Source organism: Bos javanicus, chromosome 14 (assembly GCF_032452875.1).
Source record: "Bos javanicus breed banteng chromosome 14, ARS-OSU_banteng_1.0, whole genome shotgun sequence".
Classification (NCBI taxonomy): Eukaryota; Metazoa; Chordata; class Mammalia; order Artiodactyla; family Bovidae; genus Bos; species Bos javanicus.
This window is the reverse complement of record NC_083881.1, coordinates 55,080,209-55,105,858: the sequence shown is the minus strand read 5'-3', so window position 1 is coordinate 55,105,858 and position 25,650 is coordinate 55,080,209. Positions and strand designations below refer to the sequence as shown.

The window sequence follows — 25,650 nt, the reverse complement described above, 5'->3', positions numbered from 1 at the left end:
TCCAGGCACTGTACTGAGCACTGAGATTAGGTTGAGAGATGTGGCCTCTGCCCCCCTAACATATACTTCACATATATACCATAGGAAGAGTTTTTTCCTCCCACAGTATGAGTTCTGCTCACTAGAAATAGATGCAGTTGGACTTGTTAGTTTGTATTTTGCAGATAGCTATCAGTGAGAGTGGGCTTCCCTGGTGGCTCAGCAGTAAAGAACCTTCCTGCAATGCAGGAGACCCAGGTTCGATCCCTGGGTCGGGAAGATTCCCTGGAGAAGGGCAAGGCAACCCCCTCCAGTATTCTTGCCTGGAGAAACCCATGGACAGAGGAGCCTGGTGGGCTGCATTCCATAGAGTCACAAAGAGTTGGACACGACTGAAGCAGCTAACCAGCAGCAGCAGCAGTGAGAACAAATAGACTCTTGATCCAAAATTGTACCTCAGGAATAGAATATGCAGTTCTACCTACGCAACACACAAGTGCTTAGTCCAAGAGGTATTAGGCTTTATTGATCATAACAGTGGGCAATTAGAAGAATATATAGCATCTAGTATAGTGCTGCTGGGCATAAGACTGAAAGGCTTGAGAAAAGCTTGAGAACTCAACTATTGAATCTGTACAATGCTGATCAAGTTATTCAGTTAGATAGATATAACCTTTAAACAACCTTCATTGAGATCGCTTCATTAAAAAATGTATTATTGTGAGTATAAATAATCCTAAATGACCCGCTAGCTTCTGTTTTAAACCCATGAAGACAAAATTTTTATAACAGGATTTCTGAGCAACAGATTTTTTTAGTAATACACCTGAGTAATTAAAATGTGTCATAAAAATATACTTTTAACCAAACAAACTATATTGGTATTCTTTAGACTTCCTGCATTAGTATCAGAAAAATTTTTAAATTTCTTACTCAGGCAGCATAGCAACCTCTGTGATCATTTTTAAACAGGAAAATACCCTCAACTGTGTAATAATATTGTTTGTAACAGTTTGTACTGAGATAGTTTCTAGCAGGCATAGTGACGGTGAGTAGAGATGGTGTCTCCTCCAACACACTTTCTGTATGCTGTGCTATGCATGCATGGTCAGTCGTGTCTGACTCTTTGCAACCCCATGGACTGTAGCCCACCAAATTCCTGTGTCCATGGAATTTTCCAGTCAAGAATAGTGAAGTGAGTTGCCATTTCCTTCTCCAGGGGATCTTCCCAATCCAGGGATTGAACCTGTATCTCTTGTATCTCCTGCACTGGCAGGAGGATTCTTTACCACTGGTGCCATCTGAAAAGCTGCACACTTTCCATATTTATTTCAATTTAACATAACACTTTTCACTCTGGTTATAGACTATTATCTGTGCACCCAGCCCAGGGCCTTACTCTCATTGACCCACCCTTTCCAATTCAGAGACCATTCTTCCAGGCCTCCTTCACAGAATCTAACCAACTATATGCCCTCTTGCCATTTTCCCCTTGAAATAGCACCATATCTAAGAATCTTTAAATGGACAAAGAATGCGTTTCTTTTCACTTTTCCACCTGCATACACACTGCTATATTTAAAGTAGGTAACTAGGCAGGAGGGCTCAGGATGGGGAACACATGTATACCTGTGGTGGATTCATTTCGATATTTGGCAAAACCAATACAATATTGTAAAGTTTAAAAATAAAATAAAATTTAAAAAAAATAAAGTAGGTAACTAACAAGGACGTACGGTACAGCACAGAGAACTCTGCTCCATATGACGTAACAAGCTAAATGGGTAAAGAATTTGAAAAAGAATAGGCACGTGTTTATGTATAACTGAGTCACTTTGCTGTACACCTGAAAGTATCACAACATTGCTAATCAACTATGCTTCAATATAAAATTTAAAAGTTTTAGAAAAGAAATCTTCTAAAGAAATCAAATTATTCATGTGATAGACAAAATTAGCATATCACAATAAGGCTTTAGTAGGATAAAAAGTGATTCAGATAGTTTTCTTCAATGGAGAAAAATCTCTATGTAGTTATGTGTGTTGAGTCTTTTACTAATTGCATACATTAGCTTTCAGTGAAATTACAAACTATCTAATTTGCATTCTGTTATCCCCAAAACATCTAGTATAGTGCTACACTCTAAGGAGATGCTTATTAAATAAACAGAGATAATACTAAATGGAAATATTTCTTTTCTCTTTTCAGCTTATGGTCGAATAATTCTTTTTGGCAATCATCTCAAGAAAATAATTATACCATACCTTACCCAGGGGCAAATGTTGTTATTCCTGAAGGTAAATGCATAAATGTAAATAAATAAAATGCTTGTGTTTATCACCTTTAGGATAGATGCCAAAATACTTAGCAGTTAGGGTAGATCCTGTTATGCAGCACACCCTGGAGAAAGAAAATGTGAAGAGGTGGGTTCCATTCTGTATCCTGGATGTTATATTATATGGAAAAAAGACTCACTAACTTCAAAATTAGGACTCACTGATAAGGCTGTCAATGTTTTATCTATAGGCTATAGTCTATGGATTACGTTATATTCCTTACATTAAAGTCTTGTTTTATAGGAACATGGATTGTGGCAGACACAGATATTCCACCAATGGAAAGGCTTGTTATTTGGGGGGTTCTAGAATTGGAAGATAAACATAATGTAGGAGCTGCAGAGTCTTCTTACAGAAAAGTTGTTCTGAATGCTACCTACATATCACTGCAGGTAAGACTGAGGGTCTTGTTAACTTTCACCCTTACTAGCCAAGTGCTAAAATGTTGGAGATTTATTGAACAGCTTATAAGAAAGCATATTCAACTGATGTGAATTGAAACACAACTGGCTCTACCCCATGAAATGCAAGCCTAAGTTCAATACATTGAACTTATATTTCTGCTCTCCTTTACATTTTAACACATTCCTTATGTGGTAATTATCATGCTACTTTGTAGTATGAGGTCTCCTCATTTTCAGTCCTTTAAAATAATTTATATCATTGTTAGGTAAAACTAAACTCACAGCTTGCTGCAACTAAGAGAGAATTCCCTAGAGTTCTGGGGGAAAAAAAGATTTTAAGTCTTTTTTTAAAAAAAAGAAAAGAAAGTGAACAGTATTTCTTAAGATGAATGGATGTAGAAGGGATTATGAAAACCAGGAGCAGGCTAATAAAAATATTTCAGTTTGAAATAATCACCTCGTTCTCTCATAAACCTCAGATGGTCTTGAATATGTAGTAGTTTAATCAATTTAATTGTTCTGTCAGTGTTTTATTGGTGTTCATTTAAAAGAATAGCTTAACCAAAAGCTATTAAGCACCACTAAAAAATAAATGGGAGCCTTCTTTCATAAAACTAGGCCTTTAAAGCTTTAAAGATATGGGATATTTTGGTTAGATGCAGAGCTTAGAGGGAAGTTACCGCTACAATTGAATCCTTACCTCGTTGTTAAATTGTTGGGTAACAAGTTAGGTTATTTGACTTCTTTCCACATCAGTTTTATGATCTATGAAATGAGGATAATAATTCCAATTCATGGGTTTAGTGTAAAGATGAAATGATATAAAATATGTAAAGCCTTGCATGTTAAACCTGGCATAGAATCAGAAACCATTTAGTAATAGTAATTTTTATTAACAGTGATGGCTCATGAATAGCATAGCTTGGCTTCCCCAGTGACTCAGCAGTAAAGAATCCACTTACAATGCAGGAGACAGGAGTTGGATCCCTGAGTTGGGAAAATCCCCTGGAGAAAGAACTGGCAACCCATTCCAGTCTTCCTGCCTGCAGAATTCCATGGACAGAGAAGCCTAGTGGGATACAGCCCATGGGGTCACAAAAGAGTCATAGCAACTGAACAAAAATGAAAAGAATATACTTTATATATGCTGTGTTATTTTAAGATACGGTGTGATCTGTTCAAACGGCATTAGTTTAGGTGTCAGGAGGTCTCAGTTTTAGGTCCAGTTCTGACCAGTAGAAGTTGAATTTGACCTTGGAAAAAATCATTTAAACTGCCTATCCCAAAGTGGAGGAGTTAAATTAAGATTACTTCTAGTTACAATACTGTTTTTCTGTAAAACAACAGTTCATATATTTTCATTAGGAGAGGCTGCAAGCCTTCCTAATTCCTTTTTTATGGGGAAGTTTGTCCTGCTCAGTTTCTAAGTATTAACAACTTTCTGCTTCACTTCAGGGAGGTAGATTAATCGGTGGCTGGGAAGACAATCCTTTCAAAGGAGAATTACAGATTGTTCTGAGAGGGAATCATTCTACTCCAGAGTGGGCTCTTCCAGAAGGACCAAATCAAGGATCCAAGGTCTTAGGTATGTGCTCCCAGACACCGAAAGAATCGTGTTAGTTTTGAGAATCTGCTTTAAAACATGGAGCACTAATAGACTTGCCCTCAGTTCATAAATTTACAGTATTAGAAGTTTTTACAAACACTGATTTGTAGTAATGGGTTATAAAAGTTGCCAACATTTAAAAAAATTAAATCGTGCCACATTAAATTCTAAACCAAAATGTAATTTATTACAAAACTAACATTGGTCACTCCATATGTAGATTATTTCTCTAATCTGGTTTTCTTCATAATCTTTCTTTTGTAGAAACAATACTATTTTTCATACTTTAGGACTTTTCCCCTTTAAGGTAACTTTCCTGCACATTATTCCTACACAGTATTAGTAATCTGTGGATCAGTTGACTCTGGTGTCAGTTATCCAGTTGTAACTATTGTTGTGTTTTAATTTTCCAGTTGCATTTGTGTGGTTGTACAGATGCCCATTTGAGCCTAGAAAGCAATGGACCTGAGAGGGTTTAATTTGGTCCTAGTAAATAACCGCTTTTATTAATACCACTGCATCTTTTTTTTTAATTTATTTATTTTAATAGGAGGCTAATTACTTTAAAATATTGTAGCAGTTTTTGCCATACATTGACATGAATCAGCCATGGGTGTACATGTGTTCCCCATCCTGAACCCTCTCCCGCTTCCCTCCCCATCCCATCCCTCAGGGTCATCCCAGTGCACCAGCCCTGAGCACCCTGTCTCATGCATCGAACCTGAACTGACGATCTATTTCACATACGATAATATACATGGTTCAATGCTAGTCTCTCAAATCACCACTGCATCTTTACTTAAAAGATACATGCTGTGTTGGCCAAAAAGCTCGTTCATTCAGACTTTTCTTCCCCCATACTATCTTATGAAAAAGCTGAAAACGAACTTTTTGGCCAACTCAATAAATGTGCTTCACTCGCTCTAATGTACAATTTCTAAAACAGTGATAGTAAGTAAGGGGATTTTTTAAATGGCTTAAAATTGAGTTAGCTCTTCCAAGACAGACAAATTCAAATCTTAAAAGTTTCCTGGGACTTCCTTGGGGGCTCATTTGGTTAAGACTTTACTTCTTGGGCAAGGAGTATAGGTTTGATCCCTAGTCGGGGAGCTAAAATCCCACACAGTGTGGGATAAAGAAAAGGAAAAAGAAAAAAAAAATTTCCTGAGGCAGACAAATGCAACCTTAAAAAAATTTTTTTTTGCTTTTATGTGTTTATTTTTTTATTTCAAAAATACCAGTTCTAACAACACAGAACAATATCAAGAAAAGACATACATCTTACCAGTTCTCTCTGCATGAGGAAACTAACATTAGCAGTTTCTACATGTTCTTTTCATGCTTTTTATCTTTGTCTATATTCATATTACATAAAATGACTTGACCAAAAACATGGTCAAGCTAAATATATTACTGTGTGTTTTCTTGTTAACATATGAATATCTTTCCAGATCGATACTTACATATAAAGCTCTTTCTTTTTATGGCATATTACACTACAGTATTATAATATATTCTAATTTACTCCTTCATTCTGCTATCGGTGTACATTTAGATTAATTCTAGTTTTTCTAGTATTTCCAAATATTGCTGTATTAAGCATCCTCATTCATGTATCCTTGTGTACTGGATTTAATTTCTAGGGACCAGATTCCTAGCAATGGGTCAGACAGCCAAAGCTTTCTTCTATAGCCCTGAGCAGATAACCCTAATCCTTTGCCTTAATTCTAAAATGTTCAATCACTTACTGAAATATATCTATTGTTTCATTTTATACTAGCACCTAACTCAGTTCTGTATGGTGAATAAATAGGAGTGGGTTTTTCTCCTTCAGGGGTGTTTGGTGAACTGGACCTTCATGGAATTCCACATTCGATATATAAAACTAAACTCTCAGAAACTGCAGCGGCAGGTTCCAGAGTCCTTTCTCTGATGGATGCTGTGGATTGGCAGGTAGAGGAATTACTCTGCAGGGGAAGTAAAAACACGCAGTGGGTCAACTTAAAAAGGTTTCTTCTTTATTTTCATGGACATTAATTTTCTCACATGATTACCCAGGCAAGAAATGTGTGTTTTACAATTAGCTTGCACTCAAAAATCTGACTTTGACAGCAGGCATTTAAAAATTGTGGTGTCAGAGGTTCTTCAGAATATATAAAGAACGTTATGTATAAGTTATAAAAGGGAAATATGAAGGTTTGAGGGTAAAAAAAAATTGTTTACAAATTCTTGGCAAACAGAAAAAGGAATTTTTTTAAATGCACTTTTGTGTTATCTCACTTGTCTGAGATTTGCTTCTAATTTGTGATTTTACACATTAAGTGTTTGGAAAGAAACCAGATCTTGATGCCTAGTGATATTCAAAAAAGGCCTATATTAAGTAAGAGATTTTGGTAGAATATGAACAGTGGCAATTCCAATCTCTACTACATTCATAGGTTTGCATGTGATAATTGTGATAGTTGAGGTGTGATTACTTTTTAAAGGTGATTAAATGATTTAAATATCCCCATTATCCAATTATCATTTATTATTACTTATCCAGTTAATATTTTATGCATATTAATTATACAGTTGATATTTAGCTGAGTGTCAAACATTTTCTAGGCACAGAGGATTCATTTGTGAAGACATTGGTCAAAATAGAGAGGAAATTGCATTGAGGTGGGAGAGGCAGACACTAAATGAATAAATAAATAAATACGTGTTAATTTTAGATCATAATCTTCATAATGAAGGAAATAAATCAGGTGTGATAGAGACTGCCATGGTAGAGGGTGGCAGATGACATTAAATTGAGTTGTCAAAGAAGGCCTCTGTCAAAGGTGTGACAGTATTCAGGACATACTATCCAAAAATATTGACTATTTTAAGCCGAAAAATTTCTGCGTGTGCAGGAGGACTTTCCGACCTTCCCCTGAAGCAGGTCTTAAAACCTTCATGTGAAAGTTGCCTATACCCAGAAGAAAGGACCATCCTCAGTTTTAAAGACAAAGAGACATAGGAATCAGAATGGACAGGTGTTGCTGTTTATCCCAGTTTCCTACACTTACCTCATACCCTATCACATTTTCCCTATACTCCCCACTGTTCCATAAAGATGCTCAAGGTTGTGGCCCAGTAGTTAAGAATCTGCCTGCCAATACAGGGGACACGGGGCCAATACAGAGGACATGGGTTCAATCCCTGGTATGGGAAGATTCCACATGCTGTGGGGCAACTAAACCCGTGCACCCCAACTACTGAACCTGCATTCTAGAACCCCCAGGTTGCAACAACTGAGCCCAAGTGCTGCAACTCCTGAAGCCCACGTGCCCTAGAGCCTGGTCTCTGCAGCAAGAGAAGCCATGCATGGGAAGCCCATGCACTGCAGCTAGAGAGTAGCCTCGCTCGCCACAACTAGGGAAGGCCTGCGTGCAGCCACAGAGAGTCAGCGCATCAGTAAATTTAACAAATGAATAATTTTTTAAGTGCTCAGGTTTAACAATTTCTTCAGGTTTTCTGTCATTTAAAACTTACACTGAATAAAACATACGTTTTTCTCATGTTATTTGGTCTTTTATTACAGAGGTCCTAGCTAAGAACTTGGTAGGGTAGAAGCAAAAGATCTTTTTCCTCCTCTGCAAGTATAGTTGAGCAGAGGCTTGGATGACAAAGAGGAGCTTATCATATATGATAGAGATTCTAAGACTTGACCCTGTACTGTCACTTTTCTCTGCCTTTCTCACCTTTCAGGAATATCCAGTGATAGTTAATTGTGTAAAAAAATCTGGGGGGAGTTTTTTAAGTCTTAAGAATATTATTCTGACCAATTTTTAATATATATATGAATATATTTGCTTTGATCTACCTAATTTTAAAAATGTATATTAAGTGACTGAATTCAACTTGAGGAAATATTGACATAATTCAGGATATAGAATTCTTGGTATCAAACTAAAGCATATTTATTTTAGAAACCTAAAGATATGGTTTGTTTTCTCTGATAATACTATGGTTGTAACCAATGTAAGTTAAATTAGAATTATTTAATAGTTATTAAGAGACATAAACCTATTTTTTTAAATTGTCTTGAATTTGGAATTTTTCTAAGGAGGGTGAAGAGATTGTGATAACAACCACAAGCTATGATTTCCACCAGACGGAAACTAGAAGCATCGTTAAAATCCTGCATGATCACAAAATTCTCATTCTCAATGATACCCTTTCCTACACCCACTTTGGTAAGTGGCTGTTCTTTAACCAAATAGCTATATCATTAAAATGTCTTGAAAGAGTCACATTTTAGTCCTCTCCTCTGTAATTGCAATTATTTGATGAAATATCTCACAGTTATTTTATAGGTGCATTTCAGTGAAATTGGCAGTGGTACCCAGCGGGTGCTACTCTTCATGCGTTGGCTGTCAAGAGTTCCTGCTATATGTATTCGTTTATTCAGCAAATATTCGGCAGTGACCGTTATATTCCATGGCATAAGGCTGGCACTTTCTGTTTTAAGCAAGCTTCTAGACATACTTAGCAGCAGTAGAAGCAGGAGCAGCAGACATACTTATGCACGCTGAAATTTGAGGAATCTTGATCCAAGAGCATCTTTGCCCTGATTGGTTTCACTGACACATTCCTCAGTGGTAACTGCATTTAGACAAGCTACTGCAAAATGGTATACTCTCATTCTCAAGGAGAGAAGGAATTAATCAGAATCAATTGAAGCTGATCTTTCAGCTTGTAGAATCAGGGCCTTCCCAACACCCCAGCCTTTTCCCATTTCACATGCTGTGCTGTGCTTAGTCACTCAATCATGTCCAACTCTGCAACCCCACGGACTGTAGCCTGTCAGGCTCCTCTGTCCATGGGAATTCTCCATGCGGGAATACTGGAGTGGGCTGCCATGCCCTCCTCCAGGGAATCTTCACAACCCAGGGATCAAACCCAGGTATCCTGCATAGTAGGCGGATTCTTTACCATCTTAGCCACCAGGGATGCCTCATTTCACATGCTCAGATCACATCAGATCAGATCAGTCGCTCAGTCGTGTCCGACTCTCTGCGACCCCATGAATCGCAGCACGCCAGGCCTCCCAGTCCATCACCAACTCCCGGAGTTCACTGAGACACGTCCATCGAGTCAGTGATGCCATCCAGCCATCTCATCCTCTGTCGTCCCCTTCTCCTCCTGCCCCCAATTCCTCCCAGCATCAGAGTCTTTTCCAATGAGTCAACTCTTCGCGTGAGGTGGCCAAAGTACTGGAGTTTCAGCTTTAGCATCATTCCTTCCAAAGAAATCCCAGGGCTTATGTCCTTCAGAAAGGACTGGTTGGATCTCCTTGCAGTCCAAGGGACTCTCAAGAGTCTTCTCCAACACCACAGTTCATAAGCATCAATTCTTCGGCACTCAGCCTTCTTCACAGTCCAACTCTCACATCCATACATGACCACAGGAAAAACCATAGCCTTGACTAGATGAACCTTTGTTGGCAAAGTAATGTCTCTGCTTTTGAATATGCTATCTAGGTTGGTCATAACTTTCCTTCCAAGGAGCAAGCATCTTTTAATTTCATGGCTGCAGTCACCATCTGTAGTGATTTTGGAGCCCAGAAAAACAAAGTCTGACACTGTTTCCACTGTTTCCCCATCTATTTCCCATGAAGTGGTGGGACCGCATGCCATGGTCTTCGTTTTCTGAATGTTGAGCTTTAATCCAACTTTTTCACTCTCCACTTTCATTTTCATCAAGAGGCTTTTGAGTTCCTCTTCACTTTCTGCCATAAGGGTGGTGTCATCTGCATATCTGAGGTTATTGATATTTCTCCCGGCAATCTTGATTCCAGCTTATGCTTCTTCCAGCCAGCGTTTCTCATGATGTACTCTGCATATAAGTTAAATAAGCGGGCTTACAATATACAGCCTTGACATACTCCTTTCCTATTTGGAACCAGTCTGTTGTTCCATGTCCAGTTCTAACTGTTGCTTCCTCACCTGCATACAGATTTCTCAAGAGGCAGATCAGGTGGTCTGGTATTCCCATCTCTTTCAGAATTTTCCACAGTTTCTTGTGATCCACACAGTGAAAGGCTTTGGCATAGTCAATAAAGCAGAAATAGATGTTTTTCTGAACTCTCTTGCTTTTTCCATGATCCAGTGGATGTTGGCAATTTGATCTCTGGTTCCTCTGCCTTTTCTAAAACCAGCTTGAACATCAGGAAGTTCATGGTTCACATATTGCTGAAGCCTGGCTTGGAGAATTTTGAGCATTACTTTACTAGCGTGTGAGATGAGTGCAGTTGTGCGGTAGTTTGAGCATTCTTTGGCATTGCCTTTCTTTGGGATTGAAATGAAAACTGACCTTTTCCAGTCCTGTGGCCACTGCTGAGTTTTCCAAATTTGCTGGCATATTGAGTGCAGCACTTTCACAGCATCATCTTTCAGGATTTGAAAGAGCTCAACTGGATTCCATCACCTCCACTAGCTTTGTTCGTAGTGATGCTTTCTAAGGCCCACTTGACTTCACATTCCAGGATGTCTGGCTGTAGGTCAGTGATCACACCATCGTGATTATCTGGGTCATGAAGATATTTTTTGTACAGTTCTTCTGTGTATTCTTGCCATTTGTTCTTAATGTCTTCTGCTTCTGTTAGGTCAATACCATTTCTGTCCTTTATCAAACCCATCTTTGCATGAAATGTTCCTTTGGTATCTCTGATTTTCTTGAAGAGATCTCTAGTCTTTCCCATTCTGTTGTTTTCCTCTATTTCTTTGCATTGATTGCTGAAGAAGGCTTTCTTATCTCTTCTTGCTATTTTTTGGAACTCTGCATTCAGATGTGTATATCTTTCCTTTTCTCCTTTGCTTTTTGCTTCTCTTCTTTTCACAGCTATTTGTAAGGCCTCCCCAGACAGCCATTTTGCTTTTTTGCAATTCTTTTTTATGGGAATGGTCTTGATCCCTGTCTCCTGTACAGTGTCACGAACCTCATTCCATAGTTCATCAGGCACTCTATCTATCAGATCTGGGCCCTTAAATCTCTTTCTCACTTCCACTGTATAATCATAAGGGATTTGATTTAGGTCATACCTGAATGGTCTAGTGGTTTTCCCTACTTTCTTCAATTTAAGTCTGAATTTGGCTATAAGGAGTTCATGGTCTGAGCCACAGTCAGCTCCTGGTCTTGTTTTTGCTGACTGTATAGAGCTTCTCCATCTTTGGCTGCAAAGAATATAAACAATCTGATTTCGGTGTTGACCATCTGGTGATGTCCATGTATAGAGTCTTCTCTTCTGTTGTTGGAAGAGGGTGTTTGTTATGACCAGTGCATTTTCTTGGCAAAACTCTATTAATCTTTACCCTGCTTCATTCCGTATTCCAAGGCCAAATTTGCCTGTTACTCCAGGTGTTTCTTGACTTCTTACTTTTGCATTCCAGTCCCCTATAATGAAAAGGACATCTTTTTTGAGTGTTAGTTCTAAAAGGTCTTGTAGGTCTTCATAGAACCATTCAACTTCAGCTTCTTCAGCGTTACTGGTTGGGGCATAGACTTGGATTACTGTGATATGGAATGGTTTTCCTTGGAAACGAACAGAGATCATTCTGTCGTTTTTGAGATTGCATCCAAGTACTGCATTTCAGACTCTTTTGTTGACCATGATGGCCACTCCATTTCTTCTGAGGGATTCCTGCCCACAGTAGTAGATATAATGGTCATCTGAGTTAAATTCACCCATTCCAGTCCATTTTAGTTCGCTGATTCCTAGAATGTCAACATTCACTCTTGCCATCTCTTGTTTGACCACTTCCAATTTGCCTTGATTCATGGACCTGACATTCCAGGTTCCTATGCAATATTGCTCTTTACAGCATCGGACCTTGCTTCTATCACCAGTCACATCCACAGCTGGGTATTGTTTTTGCTTTGTCTCCATCCCTTCAGTCTTTCTGGAGTTATTTCTCCACTGATCTACCCTAGCATATTGGGCACCTACTGACCTGGGGAGTTTCTCTTTCAGTATCCTATCATTTTGCCTTTTCATACTGTTCATGGGGTTCTCAAGGCAAGAATACTGAAGTGGTTTGCCATTCCCTTCTCCAGTGGACCACATTCTGTCAAATCTCTCCACCATGACCCGCCCGTCTTGGGTTGCCCCACGGGCATGGCTTAGTTTCATTGAGTTAGACAAGACTGTGGTCCTCGTGTGATTAGGTTGACTAGTTTTCTGTGAGTATGGTTTCAGTGTGTTTGCCCTCTGATGCCCTCTTGCAACACCTACCGTCTTACTTGGGTTTCTCTTACCTTGGGCGTGGGGTGTCTCTTCACGGCTCCTCCAGCAAAGCGCAGCCAATGCTCCTTACCCTGGACGAGGGGTATCTCCTCACCGCCACCCTTACCTTCATCTGAATCAGAGGAGGTGGAAGCAGACAGGAGTGTAATGTTAGAAAAGCCATTCAGGTACTTCTGATGTTCCTGAGAACCCAGCTAAGGCGGCATGATACACTGGTGGATATCTGACCTGCATGATAAAAGAAACTTTTTAAAGCAGTATTTTGATAGGAGCACGTGTTTATCATTCTATATCACATATTTTTTCTTTAAATCAAAAGTAAAGGGTTTCTTTGAAGAATATTTTAATCATAAGGTAGTTTTTGAAGTTTGATAGTATAGATTCTTTCATTTAAAGTGCCAGATACTTCTCTCTGTTTGAAATGTACCTGCTTGTCTTAAAGTTTTGAGTGAGATCTCTTGAAATGTAGAATGTAATTTAGGTTATGTTTTTAAATCATGAAAATATAAATGTACAGACTGTGTTTGATAAATAGGATATACTACATATTTATAAAGAATTGTATTTGGTAAAACATATCACAGGAAAAGCAGAGCAAACCAAGGTTTAAGCATCAGGAGAGGTAATATCTATGTGTTACTGATTCTCCATGTGGCCATAGGCAAGTTCTTTTACTTCTCTATCTCATTTCCTCATCTGTTAAAATTACAGTAAGCTCCCCAACTTGCCTTACAAGTGTATCTTTATGTATAATTTGAAGTGACCACAAAATACCTATGAAGCAATAACTTTCTAAGCAATTATGATAATTGCTTTGGTATAAATGGAAGAACTCCTTTTGATTATTTTTTATAAATAAAAAGGTGTAATTTCTAGCTGCCATCTGTATACGTTTAAGTGTGTAACTCGAATCAAGTCATGTATTTGTTCTGATTTTTGGCATATTAGAAAGTTATGTGGCCTGTAAGCTGCAAAGAAACTAATAAAGACAGATATTTCTGTGTTGGTAATAATCCAACTGTCCTTCTGCTGCAGCTGAAAGATACCATGTTCCTGGAACTAGTCAGAGCTACACGTTAGCCGCCGACGTTGGGATACTGAGTAGGAACATCAAAATACTTGGTGAGGATTATCCAGGTTGGTTGAAGGAATCTTTTGGTGCACGCGTCCTAGTCAGTTCCTTCACTGAAAATATGGTGACTTTTAAAGGTTAGTACAGATTCAGTTTATTTTTCTAAATGAAATATAGCATGGTCTCTTCCATGTTTAATTTTTAAATAATCCTCACTCTTTATAGGATCACTTGTGTTATAAATATATATATATATATCCAACTGAGTAAATTTTAAAGATCTCATTAGCTTTATTCAAGGATACACGAAAGGGGCAGCAGCCAATCTAACAAATGCAAAGGAGCATCAAAGAGCTGTGCAAAACAGAAGACTTGTAGGCAGAAGGAAGCAGCAACAAGGTAGTTATACTAGGCAAAAAGAGGATTGGCAGTTGCAAGGCTAATGTAGGGGGAGCAGAGGTTTATCAAGCAGATTACCTAATCAATGCTAATCAGGCAACTCCTAATGGGCTGGTTTAAGATTCCATTTCAGGAGAGCTAAAAATGTAATTAAGTCTGTTTGGTGATGCAGGGCTTAGCAAAAGGGACTCTGTTTTGGGCCTGATGTATTGTTTTTTAACATTGAAAAACAGAGCCTTGATATGTATTATATAGTCCAGGTACCACCCTCCAGAACCAAATTCTTAACATTATTCTTCTAATTTTATCTTCATAGACTAATTATCAAATTAACAATGACCTTAGGTAACAGCTTACCCACTGGTGCCTGGTGCTAAGTTGCTTCAGTCATGTCCAACTCTGCGATGCTATGGACTGGTAGCCCACTAGGTTCCTCTGTCCATGGAATTCTCCAGGCAAGAATCCTGGAGTGGGTTGCCATGCCCTCCTCCAGGGGATTTTCCCAGGCCAGGGATCGAACCTGCATCTCTTATATCTCCTGGATTGGCAGGCAGGTTCTTTCCCACTAGTGCCGCCTGGGAAGCCCGCCCAGCATCACACTCAGAGACAAATCAATTCATAACAAGCACAACCAATCTGTTATTCTTGTGTGAAGGAAAATTTCTAACATATATTAAAAATAGAGAAATGTATAATGCTTATCATCACCAATTATCACAAGTATCAGCTTTGGCCCATCTTGTTTTACCTATGTGCTCACCCACTTTCTTCAAGCCCCAGATTATTTTGAAGCAGTAGGCATATATTTTTTAAGATATAATGGACACATAATATTGGGTAAGTTTCAGGTGTACAGTATGTTGATTTGATACTTTCATATATTGCCATTTGATTACCACAGTAGTGTTAACTAACATCTCTGTCATGTCATATAAGTATTATTTCTTTGTTTGCGGTGAGCACAATTAAGACCTAGTCTCTTAGCAACTTTGAAGTTTATAATATGGTATTTTTACTGTTTCCCCATGCTGTACATCGGATCTCCAGGACTTATTTATCTACTAGTTGCAAGTTTATACCCTTAAATAGCTCCCTATTTCTCCCACCCCATAGATCCTGATAACCACCTTTCTCTTTTCTGTTTTTATGAGTTCAGCTTTCTTGTGTATGTTAGTCACTCAGCTGTGTCCAACTCTTCACGATGCCAAGGACTGTAGCCTGCCAGGCTCCTCTGTCCGTGGAATTCTCCATGCAAGAATACTGGAGCAGATTGCCGTTTCCTTCTCCAGGGAATCTTCCTGACCCAGGGATCGAACCCGAGTCCATTTCATTTATATGCAGAAGTTTTTAAAGATTCTGCATATAAATGAGATCATACAGCGTTTATCTTTCTCTGTCTGACTTATCTCACTGATCGTAATTCCCTCCAGGCCCATCCATGTTGTCCCAAATGACAGAACTTCATTCTGTGTTACTGATGGCTGAATGATGTGATATATGTATATACAGAGTGGAATATTTTAGATAGAGGGGAGGGTACCTCACATCTTCATCCTTTCATCCATTGATGGACAGTTGGGTTGTTTCTATATCTTGGCTCTTATGAATGGAGCAACCACATATTCATCTAGAGATATTTCAGTGTGTAAATCTAAAAGACATCTTTAAAAACATCTGTAAGAATCAGATTTTAAAATGTTAGCTATAATTTCTAAACATCAAACGACTGTTCAGAATTCTCCAGTTCATTCCTTCTTCTCCTTCCTCCTTTCTTCCCTCCCTCCCACTCCTTCTTCTTTCCTCCTCCCCTTTCCCATTTTTCTCTTCTTTCTTTATCTTTCTTCCTTTCTTTATTTCCTTCTTTCTCTTTGACTCTTTTTGTTCAAGTTGGACTCTAAATAGATCCATATTGCAACTGGTTTTGAATCTTAAATCTCTGATTCATTTTTCTTCCCTTGTAATTTACTAATAAAAGAAGCTAGGTCATCTGTCATACAGTGTCTGCAATAGCCCCAATTAGTGATGCACCCCTAGAATTTAACATGTTCCTGCCTCCTTTGTATTCTCTATGAATAAGTAGCAAATTTAGAGCTAGTAAAATGACCAGACCGAGAGTCGATTTTTAGGCAAGAATTCCTCACAACTGGTGGTTGTTTTTCCATTAATAGGCACATAATATACAATTGTTCTTCCTTTTGTGAAATTAGCTGTTATTAATAATCATTGCCTGGATCTATTAAATCACTGAGGTTTAAAAAGATAATACTACCATTCCCCCCTCTTTAAAATCTTGAATATTTCTATAAAGAGAAGCTTCCCCAGACAACTGTTTGACCACCTTGAAGGATAATTTAGATGGAAAAAATGTTAAATTCTTTCCTTTTATTTTTTGGTTTTCAAAATAATGAACTTGTTCCCAATCATCCTCTGAAGGTGACAAGGAGTTTTAGTTTTGTTTTCTTATTAGTATCATTATGAACTTCTTAAGTTCTTCACCATATATACAAACACTGGCTCATGGATTTACAGACAGAAATCAATTTTCCTTCTAGTGTAAAATAACTCTTCTCCATGCATTTCATTAGATATCAGTTTTTGAAACAACGAATATTCTCTACTGTTTTTTTTTTTTTTTCAGACATGAATCATTGTGCCCCAGTTAACCTGTATAAAAAACAGGAGTAATCAGAGTTCCTGACTCATAGATGTTGTACGAGAATTAAACATAGCCAATTAAGCACTTAGTACAGAACTTGACATAGAGTCATCTCTCACAGATTGTTATGGCTGTTCCTAATAATCTATGAAATTGCTTTTTGTCACTTCAGTGGCACTTACAACAAACTCAATCTGCAGATACTTGGCAGTACATATTCTGGAAAAAATTATGTAAAGATAATGTCTTTAAAAAGCTCTTTGGAGCATCAAAATTGAAATGTCAGGTAAATTATAAATTGTATCTCATGCCATGCATTCTTAACAGGGACAGTATAACACCGACAGGTGTAAACTGACTCTTGGGGGCAAAAAAAGCTTAAACAGTCTATGGTCCTCCAAAGGGCCGCTATACAGTGACAGATATGTAGTTGTTGTTCAGTTGCTAGGTTGTGTCCGACTCTCTGTGACCCCAATGTGTGGTACATCTGTGATATTAAAATTTCATGGAGAATGGATGCTATTCAGAAAAAAATATCTAAAGAGATTTTTGGAAGGGCAGTGAAAAAACATCTTTAGAAACATTACCTTATTTGGATTAAAAGAATAAAAAATGAATGTAATTTCCTTGAAAAAGTTGAAAACAAATTTGTAATTTGGAAAATTACTAGAACTTTCATAGATTTTGAAAAATTTTTATTCAGTTTCAAAGAAAAAAATGTGTAACTCTTTTCCCCACCAGGAAATGCAAGAATAAGTAATGTGGAATTTTATCACAGTGGTCAAGAAGCCTTCAGAGATAGCACAGACCCAAGATATGCTGTAACATTTCTTAACCTCGGACAGGTTTGTACTTTATTTTGAATTTTTGCATATACTCAAAATTAAATATTTTAATTTTATTTTCATTTAACTTTACTTAATAGCCATATCTTAGAATTTCTGAAACTAAATTTAATATAATAAAAATTTCGTAGCTGTATTTCCTATTGACATTTTTAGACTCACAGCAGGAGTCTGACCAGGTCCTGCTGGTTGTGTCATGCATGTCATGTGGGAACCATTTGACTCCAACCATGTCATTCATTTATTTAAGGCCAGTAAGAAAAAAAAAAGGAAATGGAGCACAGGAGGTAGAAAAATTGAAGATCTATGATAGTATTTCACATCTCTGCTTTGTTTTACAATGACCAAAAATATGTCCAAATAGTTACTATTAAACAAAGTGAGTACTGCTTAAATTTCTCAAATGAAAACCATGTCTGAATATCCATGCCTCTGTCAAAAGGGCATATTTATCTTCCCAGATAAATATCTGGGAAGATAAATATGCCTAGAGGGCTGGTGACTTAAGAAAAATGAGAAAGAGTGTATTTCTTATATGGAATTTGAAAAAGAATTGATACATATATGTATAACTGAATCACTTTGCTGTACACCTGAAACTCACACAACACTGTAACCAACTACGCTCCAATATAAAATAAAAGTGTTTAAATAAAATATGTACATATATTATTGGGGAGGAGATAAATTGGGAGTCTGGGATTAACATATACACACTGCTGCTGCTGCTGCTGCTGCTGCTAAGTCGCTTCAGTCGTGTCTGACTGTGTGACCCCATAGACAGCAGCCCACCACGCTCCTCTGTCCCTGGGATTTTCCAGGCAAGAATACTGGAACGGGTTGCCATTGCATTCTCCATATACACACTGCTGCTGCTGCTGCTGCTCCTAAGTCGCTTCAGTTGTGTCCGACTCTGTGCGACCCCATGGACTGCAGCCTACCAGGCTCCTCCGTCCATGGGATTTTCCAGGCAATGGTACTGGAGTGGGGTGCCATTGCCTTCTCCGATATACACACTACTGTATGTAAAATAGATAAACAGGGACCTGCAGTATAGCAAGGGAAACTATGGTCAATATTCTTGTAATAACCTATAATAGGAAAAACTATGAAAAAGAATAGATATGTATGTGTAACTGAATCACTTTGCTTACTGTGTGACCCCATAGACGGCAGCCCACCAGGCTCCCCTGTCCCTGGGATTCTCCAGGCAAGAATACTGGAGTGGGTTGCCATTTCCGTCTCCAACGCATGAAAGTGAAAAGTGAAAGTGAAGTCGCTCAGTCGTATCCGACTTGTAGCGACCCCGTGGATTGCATTTTATAAGTAGTGATAAAATATAAATGCATTGAAAACCACTGGAGAATTTTTAATTCACTTTTAAGGTAAACAATTTTTTTTTTGCTTTATTTAATCATAAATTGAGTAATATAGCCATTTCCTAGGATTAAAAGATCTCCTGGGAAATCATATCCTTTCATGGAATATAAACTGAGTATTTTATTTATCAAGATTTGTTTACTGAAAATCACCTACTTCAATTTTTTTTTCTTTAAATATACTTTAGTTTTATTTTTTAAATGTTTACTAAATCTCAATGTTTTATAGATTCAAGAACGTGGGTCATCTTATGTTAGAGGCTGTGCTTTTCACAACGGCTTTTCCCCTGCAATTGGTGTATTTGGGACAGATGGATTGGACATAGATGATAATATCATTCACTTTACAGTGGGGGAAGGTAATATGATAATATTTTGGTCCAATAATCTGTCTTTCTCAGATAGCCTTGAATGCAAGCTTTGGAGCCATGGTGTCCAATTGGTCTTTCTGCAAAAATGGAAATGGCCTAAGTTTGTGCTAACATGGGAATTACTAAACTGCATGTGGCCATTGAACACTTGAAATGTGGCTAATGTGACTGATAAGCTGTATTTTTAAGTTTAATTATACTTAATTTAATTGTACTTACTTTACATATAAGTAGTCATATGTAGCTACGGACAGTACAGCTCTAGAATTATTTACCAGACGGTGCTCTTATGTGAGTTATCTAATCACCAATATTTTAAATTACTATGACTTTTAACATATCAATCAGAAAGATTATTCACAAATAAATGCTATTATTTTATAAAAAGTAAGTTTGATTGTAGGGAATTAACCTTTCTTGAATATCAGTCTAAAGCATAATATAAACTCAGTGAAGGTGTATACAGTATGAGTGTGTGTTTGTTAAAATCTAGGGCAGAACCTGTGAACCCACATATTTAACAAACACGGCAGAAGATTCTATTTCAGGAAATCTGTTAAATAGGTAGAGTATCAAAGAGTTTAGAGGATTTGCTCTAAAATTGAAGAGGTTCGTTGTCAGGCTCAAACTAGAAAACTAATTTCATTGAAGAAATGAACAACATTCTCCATAGTACTCATTACAAATTTATATGTATTGGGGGGACTTTATTTTTTTCTAGGCATAAGAATATGGGGGAATGCCAACAGAGTCCGGGGAAACTTGGTTACACTTTCAGTTTGGCCAGGAACCTATCAGAACAGAAAAGATCTGAGTTCCACTCTCTGGCATGCCGCAATTGAGGTAGTATGAACAAATTTGAAAACTGTAAGCTACCATGTGTAAAAGGGAGAGATAGTGGGAACCTGTGGTATAGCACAGGGAAATCAGCTCAGTGCTCCCTGATGATCTAGAAGGGTGAGATGGGGGAGTGGGGTGGATGGGCGTTCCAAGTTGGGGGATATTTGTATACATATAGCTGATTCACTTTGTTGTACAGCAGAAACCAACACAATATGGTAAAGCAATTATACTCCAATTTTTAAAAAAGGTGAGCTCCAGTCGCCATTGGATTTTTCTGTGTTGGCATCCTTTGGTTTAAGTAGTTTTCCCTTATTTCCTTGCTTCTCCAATATTAATTACTGCTTTCAAGCTCCACTACAGGATTTCTCTGCTGCCAATTGACTGAATGCCTTACACATATTACTGTTTAACTCTGAATTTAGTTTCCTTCCTTATATGAAAAATTGGAATGATAGACTTATATAGAAGGTCTAAAATTCATTTTTCATCTAAAATTCTTCTCTATGCAAGGTTATTTCCTCTTATCAGATATTACTAATTGAACCCTATTTCCCCTGAAGTTTCTTCAGTTACTTTAGCTATTTGTTTAGATGTAGAGTGAGATTGTGAACAAGAAAATAGAAAGTACAGAAGGAGGATTTGGAGGAAAGACAGCTTCCTTTTGTTTTTATTTTGCTTACTTAAACCATAGGAAGGAAAAGGGATTAAAAATAGCTCACTTTGAAAGATGGGATAGGGATTGAATTTTGTTCTTGTGCAACCGTTAATAATCACCTTAAAGCAAAATCCAAAAGTCTGGACCTTAGTATACATTTATGAGATAATAATGTTCTCTTTTCATCTGTTTATAGATGTTAGAATGTAACCAAATGTCAATTAAAGTTAGTTATATCTTTTGAAAGACAATTTATTTTACTTTTATGAGTTGTATTTGACTATTTTTATCATCTTTAAAAATAAGGGTGTTTAATATGCTTTCAGTTCGATTTTGTCTGTTTTGCTGATACTATTAGGCAAGAAATAAACCTTCTATGCTTGTACCTTTCATTTCTACCACTCTGATTTGGCTTGTAAAGTAAAATTGTTTTGTAATTACCTAATACTTGTTCTAACCCTGTTTTTATTATAGCAGATTTTCTTTAATGAAGGCCTCTACTGAATTTAATGACCCACTATAATTGCCTCGGTTGCCTTTTTCTTAACTAATCAAATTGGTGACAGAATATAACCAAAAAGAGTGACAAAAGTTTTGTGATCTTACTATAATACTGGAATTTGGTGTATGGCTTGTTAATATTGGACCACGTCCAGTGGATTTTGTGACTGAAATGTACTTTAATGTATTTTTCTAATGAAGACTAAGGTATAATATCTAGTGGTGGGTTTACACCAAGAACCTAAGGTAATTTCAGCACTTCATTTGCATTATAAATTTGAATGTGGGTGAATAATGAATTAAATTTTTGTTTCAGAAAGCATTGTGATAATTAGTTTACCGGTGTATGTTGCATACCTGCTCTCATTGCGTAATTGTGTAAAAGCCTGACCTAAAGCATTTTCTTTATCATTGTACTAGATAAATAGAGGGACCAATACAGTCTTACAAAATAATGTAGTGGCTGGATTTGGAAGGGCTGGATACCGCATCGATGGTGAACCTTGCTCAGGTAAGTCTTTGGGTCATTAAAATTAGTAAATATCTTGTCCAAATTTGTTAGAAATAAATAATTATTGTTTGTCAGTTGAATATGTAATATCACCTCTTCCTGGGCACTGAAAGAACTCAACAAATAAAATTTTTTCTATATAATATTGGGTTTAAAGAAAAAATTAAAACCGATTTTCCTCTCCTCCTTCACCCACATCATTCTTCACACAGTGATATAACCCTTCCAAAGGGGAATCTGGCAAAAGCTACCAGAATTATAGAGGCATTTACCTTTGACTCAACATTTCTACTTCCTGTAATCTAACAGTTGCCTCTACAACAGTGAGAAAAAGATTTGTGAACAAGGTTATTCATCACAGCGTTGTCTATACCGGCAGAAAACTGAAAGCTACCCTGTGTCCAGTTATTGTGGGCTAGTTATAGAAAGCCAAACGTTGGGACACTAGGCCCCTCTAAAAAAGAAGGAAAAAGATGCATACCTCTGTATTAGCATGGAGAAATCACCAGGATATTCTAAAATGATAAGTGGAAGTTGCAGAATAGTGTATGTAAAACTGTTTTGTGTATAGTATGTTTCGTGGAAGAAAGGGAAGAAAAGACTGAGTGGTCTATGAGGGCTTGTCAGGTGCCCCAGATGGTTGAGACTCTGCCTATAATGTGGGAGACTTGGGTTTAGTCCCTGGGTTGGGAAGATCCCCTGGAGAAGGGCATGGCAACCCACTCCAGTATTCTTGCCTGGAGAATTCCATGGACAGATGAGCGTGGCAAGCTACAGTCCATGGGGTCACCAAGAGTTGGATATGACTGAGCAACTCACACACAGACACACACACACACATACACACACACACACACACAGTATATACATTTACATAAAAAAACATTGAAAGTGTTAAAGCAAAAAGTCATTGAAGGTAAGTAGGAACAGGGTGCCTGGTCACTTACTACTGTATAAATTTTTATAACCTCTTGACTACTAAACCAGGTAAATTAATTATTGAATCAAAAAATAGAATAAGAACTGCAGGCCTTGCCTCTTGAGAAACTTAGCTAAAGGAAATGGAATTTTCTCTGAAAAATGTATAGCCCTTCTACAGTTGATTTTTTTTACATCTCTGTAGTTATTTTTGAAATTTTTTTGAGTAAGCATTTTTTCTATAAATTCAAAAAATATTGGACTTTAGCTAATTTTATTTTTGTGCAAAATACATTTTGAAGGAATAAAACAACTTTGGCACAGGTTTAACTGATTCCTTGATGTATGCTCCTTTTAAATATTGTAGTTCACAACAGCGTAAAAGTGTCTTTCCTGTGACTTAAAATTTTAAAATATGTAATTTTGTAAACTTTCTTTGAAGTGTTGTGGGTTTGTTTAAATCAAAATATGACCTGTGAATATGAGTATTTACTAATATGTATAATGCCATGTAATACATTTTTACTGACTATGTTGATCTTCCCAAATAATTGGGAGTGTTTATAAGGAAGTTTTAGATTTAAAGCAATTGAAAAGTGAGACATCACAAAGGAATTGAAGATTTAATTCCTGGGATGCAACATCAATTTACGCAATTCATGTCCCAGACAAGTGAGGGGCTGGGAAGCTGGGAAAGGAGCTCTGACACAAGTAGGTGCAGAGGTGAACCCATGCTTGTCCATGGGGCTACGCTGTGCAGAAGCAAGGTGTAGACATGAAAACAGCTTCTTAGGGAGAAAACAAAACAGAAATCAGGCAAACTGACCACAGGCGAAATGTCAGTGTCAAAGAAAGAAGGGATAAGCAGTAGAAGATGGAGGAAGTGAGATCTTGGGGAAATTGGACAAAAGAGCTGGTACAATGTACAATTTAGGAGACAGTGGCCCTCTTTATAAGGAATCCTTAAATTTATGCATGGTTAGGAGGGGTTGTCGGAGAAGGCAATGGCACCCCACTCCAGTACTCTTGCCTGGAAAATCCCAGGGACAGGGGAGCCTGGTGGGCTGCCATCTCTGGGGTCGCACAGAGTCGGACACAACTTAAGTGACTTAACAGCAGCAGCAGCAGCAGCAGGAGGGATTGTTTAAGGTTACTGCTCTGGTTTGTCCATAAGTAAAACTTTCATGAAAATCCACTTTAATTATCCTGTATATTAATAATGGATATAGCTTCCATTTATTGAAGCACTTTATTTGATTATTTCATTTCATTTTGAAACAACCCTGAATTAGGCATTAAAATTTTTTATATATGAGGAAACTGAAGTTATAAAATTTTAAGCATCTTTCCCAAGATCATGCATGCATTAATTCAAGAAATACTTGATGAGCACCTACCTCTTCATTACCTTCTAGGCTTTAGGAATCTGGCAGTGAAGGAGCTAGAGACAGTTCCTTCTCTCATGAAGCTTATTTCTAATAGAAAAGAGGAGATGAATAATTCACAAATAAGTGGTAATTAAACATCAAAGTGAAAAAAATGTAATGCCATGTTAAGTGACTTGAGGTGCTACCTCGTTTTGTTTTTTGTGTTTTTTTAAAAACATTTGTTTATTTATTTGACTGCACCAGGTCTTAGTTGCAGCACGTGGGATCTTTCAGTTGCAGTGTGCAGAATCTAGTGTCCCAACTGGGGCTTGAACCTTCTCCCTCTGCACTTAGAGCATGAAGTCGTAGCCACAGGACCACTAGGAAAGTCCCCCTGAAGTGCTACTTTGAATCAGGTTGTCAGAGAAAGCTTTTTAAGGAAGTGACTCTTAATTTGACACAGGGATGATCAGAAGAGACTAGCAACATTGATAGGCAACAAGTGCTACCACTGTATTTTTCAGTTTAGCCTTGTTTGAATCCAAACTTCATAATCTTTCTAAGGAAACTCATCTTTAATCAGATATAATAAGTTAAGGGTACTAACTCTAAGTCAAACTTTTGCAAATGAATATACAATTATTCTGAGTAACAGTGAAGAGACAAATTAGATGAGAAAAATGTTAAATAAGCCATAAATGGCAGAGCCATGCAAATATTTGATTATCTTGTTAAAACTTGCATCAGAATTATATATTTAATTTTTGAAAAGAATTTCAACTTTAACCAATACTGCTTATAACTGTCATTTGATTCATAATGTTAATTCTTTGCTTCTCTTTTTCCTTCAAAGGTCAGTCTAATTCTCTGGAAAAGTGGTTTGACAATGAAGCCCATGGAGGTTTATTTGGTATCTATATGAACCAAGATGGCCTTCCTGGATGTTCGCTTATACAGGGATTTACCATTTGGTCATGCTGGGATTACGGAATTTATTTTCAGGTAAATGGATCCCCAAAAAGTGGTTGTTTATTTTCTTTAATGATTGTATTCTGTACTGTGTAACCTACAAATTCTATTACAGACCACGGAGAGTGTGCATATCTACAACGTGACCCTGATTGACAATGGAATGGCCATTTTTTCAATGATTTACATGCCGTCTGCTGTATCTCACAAGATTTCCAGTAAAACGGTGCAAATTAAGGTAAGAATTGAATGCAGCCACACAAAGCAGAAAGAACAACTCTGAGAAGGGTAAAATACTGAATGCAAATGATTTTCTCGACTTCGCCCTTCTAGTCATACCTCCTGCTTTTGTGCCCGTCGTCTTCTGCCAGGAATCTCTCCATCCTTCCCTCTGCCCGCTCCTTCCCTCATCTCTTCTTGCTTATCACCTACTAATCTTGTCACAGTTAGTTTAATTTACACTCACACTACAAAGTCTCCTGAACCAGCTTAGGTAGTTTTGACACTTTGTCCTCTTTCTGTTGCTACTGTTTTGTGCACAAATTCCTATCATAGAAACACAACATG

General features: G+C 37.5%; 1 protein-coding gene across 2 annotated transcripts in view; it reads left to right on the top strand.

Annotated features, from left to right (window-relative positions):
• The window catches only part of PKHD1L1 (PKHD1 like 1), a 180,862-nt gene that overhangs the window by 117,659 nt on the left and 37,553 nt on the right, over window positions 1–25,650 (top strand). For both annotated transcript variants that reach the window (XM_061439128.1, XM_061439129.1), the window contains exons 54-65: window positions 2,188–2,276; window positions 2,559–2,707; window positions 4,175–4,304; window positions 6,160–6,278; window positions 8,419–8,548; window positions 13,633–13,806; window positions 17,466–17,569; window positions 19,178–19,307; window positions 20,041–20,162; window positions 21,739–21,829; window positions 24,968–25,116; window positions 25,199–25,321. In XM_061439128.1, the coding sequence (XP_061295112.1) occupies window positions 2,188–2,276; window positions 2,559–2,707; window positions 4,175–4,304; window positions 6,160–6,278; window positions 8,419–8,548; window positions 13,633–13,806; window positions 17,466–17,569; window positions 19,178–19,307; window positions 20,041–20,162; window positions 21,739–21,829; window positions 24,968–25,116; window positions 25,199–25,321 (1,510 nt within the window). The remainder of the gene's footprint in view (window positions 1–2,187; window positions 2,277–2,558; window positions 2,708–4,174; window positions 4,305–6,159; window positions 6,279–8,418; window positions 8,549–13,632; window positions 13,807–17,465; window positions 17,570–19,177; window positions 19,308–20,040; window positions 20,163–21,738; window positions 21,830–24,967; window positions 25,117–25,198; window positions 25,322–25,650) is intronic.